This window comes from Anser cygnoides, chromosome 7 (genome assembly GCF_040182565.1).
Source record: "Anser cygnoides isolate HZ-2024a breed goose chromosome 7, Taihu_goose_T2T_genome, whole genome shotgun sequence".
NCBI classification, from domain to species: domain Eukaryota; kingdom Metazoa; phylum Chordata; class Aves; order Anseriformes; family Anatidae; genus Anser; species Anser cygnoides.
In genome coordinates, this window is record NC_089879.1 from 15,007,042 (window position 1) to 15,015,119 (window position 8,078).

At 70.6% G+C, this 8,078-nt stretch overlaps 1 protein-coding gene across 1 annotated transcript; it reads right to left on the minus strand.

Moving 5' to 3' along the window:
• Positions 1–217: 217 nt before the first annotated feature.
• LOXL4 (lysyl oxidase like 4) lies at positions 218–6,408 on the minus strand. The gene is given in 16 exon segments (XM_067000499.1): positions 218–1,200; positions 1,300–1,411; positions 1,616–1,752; positions 1,834–1,949; positions 2,286–2,529; positions 2,648–2,810; positions 2,966–3,133; positions 3,439–3,593; positions 3,749–3,932; positions 4,039–4,163; positions 4,166–4,263; positions 4,351–4,389; positions 4,902–5,113; positions 5,223–5,401; positions 5,536–5,837; positions 6,123–6,408. Coding segments are annotated over 15 exon segments (2,283 nt in total). The 5' UTR covers positions 5,816–5,837; positions 6,123–6,408; the 3' UTR covers positions 218–1,129.
• Positions 6,409–8,078: the final 1,670 nt, after the last annotated feature.

An 8,078-nucleotide genomic window follows, 5' to 3' on the forward strand; every position in this document is an offset into this window, starting at 1 on the left:
ACAACACGTGTGGAGCCTGTCCTGGCTCCGGGGGGGGAGGAGACGGGGGCTGGCAGCCCCCCTGTCCCGGGCTGGTGTGAGCCAGGGGCATTGGAACAGGGATAGGGATGGGGATGGGGATGGCGATGGGGATGGGGATGGGGATGGGGATGGGGCAGAGGGGAGGTTAGGGCTGCAGGAGGGGTTGGCGGTGCCGGGTGGCTTGCTAGGTGGGATTCCCGTTTCTATCCTTAAAAAAATATATATGCTGGAAACCACCCAGGGGAAAGAAACAGAGAGCGGGGGCACCTCGTCCTCTGTGTCCCCACCTTGCCCTGAGGAGTGAGAGCTCCCAGGGGCAGAGCAGCCCCATCCCTGCTCCCAGGGCTGCTTTGGGGCCGGGGAGCTGCCAGGAACAGCCTGGGAAAGCCCAGCAAGGGCTGCAGCTGTGGCGGCCGGCAGGCTGGCTGCCGGCCCGCGCTGCCGCAGAGCTGGCCGTGCTGTGCTGTGCTGCGCTGTGCTGCTCACGGGGTCAGGCAGTTCAGGGACAGGGTGCCCCGGCCTGCGGGCACTGCTGGCTGGGAGCCAGAGCCGCCTGGCACCGGCCCCACGCGGCCTGCACGAGGGCTGGTGGCCCTGGGTGGCAGGGAGGGGACCTCCTGGGGGCAGGATCTGTCCCTGCAGGGACCAGCTGCGTGTCCCGGAGGGGAAGGAGCAGTGAGAGGGGAGGTGTGGGGAGTTGGGCTGGGCTGCTAATGGGCTACGTGGCCCCGTGCCGCTACAGCACCCCCGTCCCATTGCACAGCACCTTTATTGAGGACGCGACTGCTGCACGGGTGGCAGTGCCCGGGGCCTGTCCTGAGTCCGGGGGGGCGGCGGGGCCGGGCGGGCAGGCTGAGGTAGTCGTCCTGGGGGGCACCGGAGTGGCAGAGCTGGGGGCTGCTGTGGCACCAGGGTCCCTCCCGCGCATCCTGCTGGCAGCACGGGGCTCGGCCCCCCCTTCGGCCACGACGTTCATCCCCATCCTCTGTGGCAGCATCAATAAATACAGAAGGCTTCGAGTCCCTGAGCTCAGTTGGGTGCTGCCGCGGCCGGGACACAGGCTGGGAGGCCCCCGGGTGCTGGGGGGGCAGCGTGGCGAGGCGGGGGCTCACACAAGGTTGTTGGCCAGGCGCTCCCGCCGCTCCATCTCGCTCACCACGTCGGCGCCGTAGGCATCGCCTGGGGAGGGTGATGGTGGCAGTGAGGGGACAGGACCTGCGGCACCCCTATCCTGGGTATTTCCCACTGCCCCCCCCCCCTGCCCCCGGCCCTCCTTACTCGTGTGGCAGCCGTGCACCCAGACGCGCTGCCCGTCGTACTTGCACTGGCACCGCATCACGTTGTTGGAGAAGTCCGACTCGGCCACCTCGTGCTTGGGGTTCACGACCACCTGGGGAGGGCAACGGGCACGGCTGGGGGCACCGCGGCGGTGCCACCGTGCCTGCCACACACACACCACCACGGGCACACGTGGGTGGCCAGGATAAACCCCAAAGCAGGCGGCGGCATGCACCCACAGGGTGCCGGTGGTGCCCGTGGACCCCAGCCCTCACCTCCCGTTCCCGTGTCCCCCCCAGCCCCTCCGTGCCCGTACCTGGAAGGTGTAACTGCCCGGCGGCACGTCGGTGATGTCGATCCACTGGCAGTCGATGTCGTGCCGGTAGGTGTCCCAGCACCCCACGCTCACCCCCTGCTCCCCAAAGTTGGCGCAGGCAAAGCGGCGCTGCAGCCCTGGGAAAGGATGGGGGGGGGGAACGTGAGGAGCGGCGGGGCTGGGGGGCTCCCTGTGCCCTGCCTGCAGCTGCCACCTACCCTCGGGGCAGTTGGTGTCCTCCAGGCAAAAGCTGGCCTTGTGCCCTTCGGCCACCTTGGAGCCGTTGAGCGTCAGCAGGTCGTAGTGGGTGAAGACCTCGATGCTGTGGAAGTGCCTGCGGGGACAGGGGGTGAGCGGGGGCCGGGGCAGGACGGCAAGCGTGCGGCCGGCCCCGACGCCGAGCCAGGAGCAGGCAGCACCTAGAGGCGAGTGGCTCTGCACAAATTACAGCCTTGCAGCCAAATAAAGCCCTAATGACAGTGCCGGCCCGGACGCTGCTAATTACCCCGGGCGGGCCGGCCTCTGCCAGGGTGGGGGCCGTGTAGGAGGGACGGATCCCAGCAAGCGCCCTGCAGGGCACCCGCCCCCGGCAGGGGGGACGGGGCTGCCAGGTCCCCCTGTACCCAGCCTGGCCCTGCGCAGGGGCAGCCCTGGGACGCAGGGCACCCACCGGTGGCACTGGTGCCAGGTCCAGGCGTGCCGTCCCATGCGGGGTCGGAAGTCAGCTCTGCCCAGGTTGTGGATCTGGGAGGAGAAGCGCAGCAGGCGGCGGTGGCCGTAGGGCCACTGCATGCTGTCGGCCGAGCGGGAGAGGCAGCGCTCCTCGTGGGCGCAGTACAGCAGCCCCAGCGGCCGGTCCTCCAGGTAGGCCGTCTCCTGCACCAGCTGCGCGTTCATCACCAGGTCCGGGGCGTCTGGCACGGATGGGATCGGTGGGGACAGAGCTGCTGGCCACCAGCCTGCACCACCCCGGCCACGCAGGGCTGGGTCCCGGGAGAAGGACGGGCGCCCTGTGGGCTGCCAGGTACTCACGGGTGGTGCAGGTGACCCCCGCCGAGAAGCGTCCCCCGCCGCTGGGGCAGTGCACGGGGCCGTGGCGCTGGCACTGCTGGAGGGCCAGCTCGGTGCCCGTGCAGCGCACCCCGCTCATCACCACCTCGGAGGCGTTGGGGCTGCCCGCCCAGTACCAGGTCTCCTGGGCAGGGGGGAGCACAGCGCTCAGACCAGCCCTCGGGCTCCCCAGCACTGCCACCGGGGCTTGTCACCGTGTCCCCACGTGCCCTGTCCCAGCTGCCGAGCCATCCCAGCACGCCCAAGCTGTGCAGCCCCTCGCGCCGGGATCCAACTCACCTGCAGGGCGTGGCTGGCGAAGCCCAGCCCCAGCTGCCTGCAGACGACCATGGCCTCATTCAGCCCCCACTGAGCACCACACACCGCGCCCCACCGCAGCTTGCCCTGCACTGGCACCAGCACCTCCACGACGCCCTCCTCGGGGCTGCGGCCCCCGGCCAGGCGCACCTGTGGTCAAAGAGGGGCTGAAATGGGGCATGGGGCAGCCCCCCAGCTCCCTGGGAGTGGGTCAGGTAGCACCATCCATCCAGCTGAGCATCTTTTCCACCTTCCTCTTCCTCCCATGAGACCGATTTCACCACTGGCTCACCCTGAGGATCCCGCATCAGCGTGGTTTGGGTGGCTCTGCCTGTCCCCATCCCCTGGGCCACGCTCGGAGCATCCACGCTGGGCGGGGGGCTTGGGGTGCTGGGGCAGGGGCTGAGCAATGGGGCCGGGGCTCAGCGGGTGCTGGCAGAGAGGCAGGGACTCACCTGGCTCTGGAAGTCCATGTGGGGCACGTGGCAGCGGACGGCTGCGTCGTTCTCGTGCCGGCACCCGCTCTGCTCGGCGTCCTGGAAGCGGCACTCGCCCAGGGAGCGCTCGTGGCCGGTGCAGCGCACCTCGCTCATGTGGATGGGGCCCAGGCCTGAAGCAGGGGGGGGACATGAGCGCTCCTGTCCCTGTGCCCATCCCGGATCCCCCCGCACACCCCCGGATGCTCCAGCAGTGCGCAGAGGGCTTTTCCCCATGCGCTTCCAGGCCCAGCAGCACCCCAAGTCCTTGCCCCATCTCCCGCCTCACCTTGGCCCATCCGGGCTCCCACCAGGGCTTGCTTCGCCGTCCCGTAGCCCAGCTGCCGACACACCACGCTGGCCGCCGCCAGGTCCCACCGCTTGTCACACACGGTGCCCCACTGCCCGTGGCGCAGCACCTCCACCCGGCCCTCGCCGGCGTGGGCGCCCGCTCGCAGGCGCACGGGGAGGCCCTGGCACGGGGAGCGGCCCGGTCAGCGGGTGCAAGGGGGGGGTGCCGGGGTGCTGCCCGGCCCCAGGAGCCTGCCTCAGGGGGTACGGGGCCGTGCCGGAGCTCACCTTTCCCGGAGAGGCTTTGCGGGGAGGTTTCTTGCCTTTGCCCTTGCCCTGCTGGAAGGCAGGGCCGGGGACGCAGCTGACGATGGCATGCATGCCGCGGGGACAGGCGTGCTGGCGGGGGGCCGGGGGGTCAGCTGCGTGGGGCAGCGGGCCAGGTGGGGCTCCGTGCCCTGGCACTGCACCTGGTGCACCCAGAAACTGCTCTTCTGGCTCAGGTTCTTCAGGCTGCCGAGGGAGAGGAGCGGGAGCGGTGGTATTTTGGGGGGGTAGGGGCTCCCCTGCAGGTGCCCCCTGCCCAGAGCTGGGCCCTACCTGGAGCTGGGGTCCTTCAGCTTCATGTTCCACAGCTTCCTGCAAGGAGCACGGCCGGAGGTCAGGGGGGGCTCAGCACCCCCACCCCGTGCCCCTGCCCTCCCCAGCACCCCACAGCAGCAGCTGGGGCTGGAGGGTGCTCCCACGGCACGCTGGGGCCCTCTCCCTGGTGGCAATTCCCACACCAAAGCTGTGCCCTGGCGGGACAGCACGACACCTGGCACCGGCAGGGACTCATTATGGGCTGTATTTATAGCCCCAGCACAAGGCTTGGCTCTCCTGTGCCTGCACCCACGCTGTGCAGGACAAGGTTGGGGAGCATCCTGCAGCTCCCTGGCTGCCGCCAAGCCCAGCTCTGCCCCGCTGAAGCCCCCAGGAAGGGGGCACAGGCATGGACAGGTGCCTGCACACCCAGCTATGAGCACACCCCTTCCCTGGCACCCCCCCTTCACCCTGCTGACCACCGTGCCCCAGCTGCTTGTCCCAGGAGCCCCACGGCACGTCCCGCCAGCCCCCTGGCACCCTGCCCCGTGGCTCATCCCGTTCCCTACCGGTAGAAGTTGGTGTTGACGTGCTTCTCCTGGGGGAAGCCCAGCATCCCGCAGACCACGCGGCTGTTGTTCCTGGTCCAGCCGGCGTCGCACACCTGCCTCCAGTGCCCGTTGTGTTTCACCTCCACGGCTCCCTCCGTCACCGGCATGCTCAGCTTGGCCCGCGCCAGGATGGGTTTGATCCGCACCTCCTCCAGGCTCAGCCCCGGTGCCTGCGGGGTGGGCACGGGGGCTCCAGAATGGGACACGGGGTGGAGGGTGGGGACAAGGGGACCTGCCCCAGCCCCTCGCCATCCCAGCGGGCGCCTGGTCCCCGCTCACCTCTCCCAGCAGACCAGGGGCTGCGGCCGGGTCGGGGCCGCTGTGCAGGCGCTGCCCCGAGCACACCACGCCGGTGTCCTCGCCGTGGTGGCAGTCGCTCACGCCCCAGCCGTTGTGGGTGCACTCGGCCAGGGAGGATTCGCTGCCCCCGCACCGCACGTTGTCCAGCCAGATGGGGCCTGGGGGGGATGGACGCGGGCTGGGGGTCACCGCTGGTGGGACCCCCTCAGCACCATGGATCCAACAAGCGCCCCCCTCTTCAGGCTGCCCCCTCCCACAGCACCCCATGCACGTTTCCCCAGCTGCCCCTTACCTTCCCCCTGGCCGTAGGTGGCACTGTGTGTCCAGGTGATGGCCGCGGTGTAGCCCAGCTGCCGGCAAGCGACGGTGGCCGCGTGGAAATCGAAGCCGTCGTCGCACACGGTGCCCCAGCGCCCCTGGAACAGCACCTCCAGCCGGCCCTCCCCGGCCGGCCCCCGCGGCCCCGCCAGCCGCAGCTGCAGCCCGGCCGCATCCTGCGTGCTGGGGACCACCCGGCACAGCAGCAGCACGAAGGGCAGCAGGATGGGGCTCGCACCAGCCGGCATCGCCATGGCGGCTCCTGGGGTGGGATGCCTGGGGACAGCCCGACGCTGAGCCCCTGGGGAGCGCAGCGGGGTGGGGTGCTCCCACAGCCCCCCCATGCCCCAGCAGTGTGGTGGGGGGGGGGATGTTGTGCCCCCTTGCATGGCTGGGGCATCCCCGTCCCCACGCTGTGCGGGATGCAGGGGCTGGTTTCTCTCCGTCCTGCACACAGCCCTGTCCCCGTCCCCACACCTCTCCCCCTGCACCCCCACTGGGATCACTGCCCCACACCCCCCCCGAGGTACCCGAGCCCCCCCGGGCCAGCCCAGCACTCACCCTGGGTGTCGGCGTGGGGCAGATGTGGGGCAGGCAGCGGCGTGGGGACGCGGTGCTGGCTCCCGCTGGCCTCCAGCAGCTCTCCTGCCGCCGAGCACCGCCTGCTGCCGCTTTTATGGTGCGGCGCGGTGGGACGCCCCGGGTGGGGGCCCACGCTGCCCAGCCCAGCCCCAGCCCCCCCCCGCACACAGGGCCCAGAGGCCGGCCCTGCACCCTGCCCCCCTCCTGCAGCCCCACTCTGCCACCCTGGGGCAAAGCCACCCCCGCTCACCCCTAGAAGATTTTTGGGGGCGCAGAGCACACATGGGACAGCCCCCACCTGCCATACGCCTGCCCCCCCACCCCAGGATGAAGCCAGGACCCCCAGCGGGGGCTGCCCCCCGCCCAGCATCACTGCACCGCAGGGCTGGCCCCCAGCCAGGCAGAACGTGGCTGTGCCGGAGGTGGCGAATTGTCCCACGGGGACTCCCCAGGAGGACACCCCTCGCCCCATGCGGTGCCTGAGGGGGGTGCTTGGACATGGGGTGGCACAACGGGGCCAAGGACTTGGGGGGGCACTGATACCAGCAAAGGGAGCCTGGGAGGGGCAGGGGGCAGCACCTGGGCTATCCCTGAGCCAGGCTGGCTGCGGGGGTCCCCAGGTGCTGCCACCCCCCCCCCCCCCCAGCCCTGCAGACAGGGGGTGACCCCCCCCGAGCAGTCCCCGGGGCACCCTGCGCCCCGCCGCGGGACGGGGATAAACAGGAAGCGCCTCTGCCCCGGCCGTGGCCACCGGCTGGCCAGGAATGTGCCGGTGGCTACCGGGTTGTTTGTTTGGAGTTAAAGCAGCCGGTTCCTGCCGGGACGAGCCAGGAACAACACGGCCGGGAATAGCCCGTGAGCTCATCGCCACGTCCCGCCAGGGCCTTCGGCACCCCCCCGGCACCCTGCGTCCCCACGTAGGGCACCCTCGCCCTTACCCTGCGCCCCAGCTGGGCTGGTGGCATGTGCTGCGGCATCTTCTGGGGGGGGGGTGCTGGCCAGCCCTGGTGGCCCGGGAGGATAAAATGAGGATTTGGGGCCACGGGGTGCGTGCGTGGGCCACGGGGCAGCGGGATTGTGCTGCAGCCACGGGACGGCGGCCAGGGGAAGCCCTGGGGAAGGGCAGGGTTGGGTCCAGCAGCGGAGCTCGTGACTCACGGAGTCACCACAGCTCACGGTGTCTGGGTGTTTGGGAGCTCAATTGCCTGAGTGTGCGGCCAGGAGCCCCCCCCTCGTCCCCCAGGGGACGGCTGCAGGCGGGTAGGGACGCCTGGGTCCTGCTCCCAGCTCTGCCCCTGCTCCTGGGGGGAGCGAGAGGAGGGCGGGGGGGCTCCGAGGAGCTCTCGGCACCATGCCCTGCCATGGTTAGGCTGGGGGGGGGGGGGTGTCCCCTCCTTGCTGCCACCCCCAGCCCAGCCCTCGGGGCTCGCCGGGCACCGGCACCTGCAGTCCGTGCAGCCGGCGGCAGCTAAAAATACGGTGCTGCAGCAGGGCAGCCCCGGGCGCGGGAAGCTGTGGGCAGCGGGCGGGCGTGCGGGGCTATTCTGAGGGCTGCGGGCCTATTCCTGGCCGGTCAATATTGATTCTGCCAGCTCAGGTGCAGCAGCGCAGCCCGGAAGCGCCGTATTTAGGGCCCGGCGGGAGGAGAGGCTGGGAGCTGAATCGGGAGCATTGTCCCCGGGAGGAAGAGGGCAGGGAGAGGATGTGAGCTCTGTCATCTGCTGCGAGCGGCGCCCGGCAGCGGCATGGGGCAGAGCGTGGCACACCCAGCGTGGGCTGCCTGAGCGGGGCTGCTTGTCCCCGTTCACCGTGACACTCCTGTCCCCTCCGGCGGGGCCCCCAGGGGCTGCACCAGCACAGGCAGCGCAGGTGGCACAGCACAGCCGCTCACACCCCAGGACCAGTGCACCCCATAAAGAGAGCTGAAAAACCATG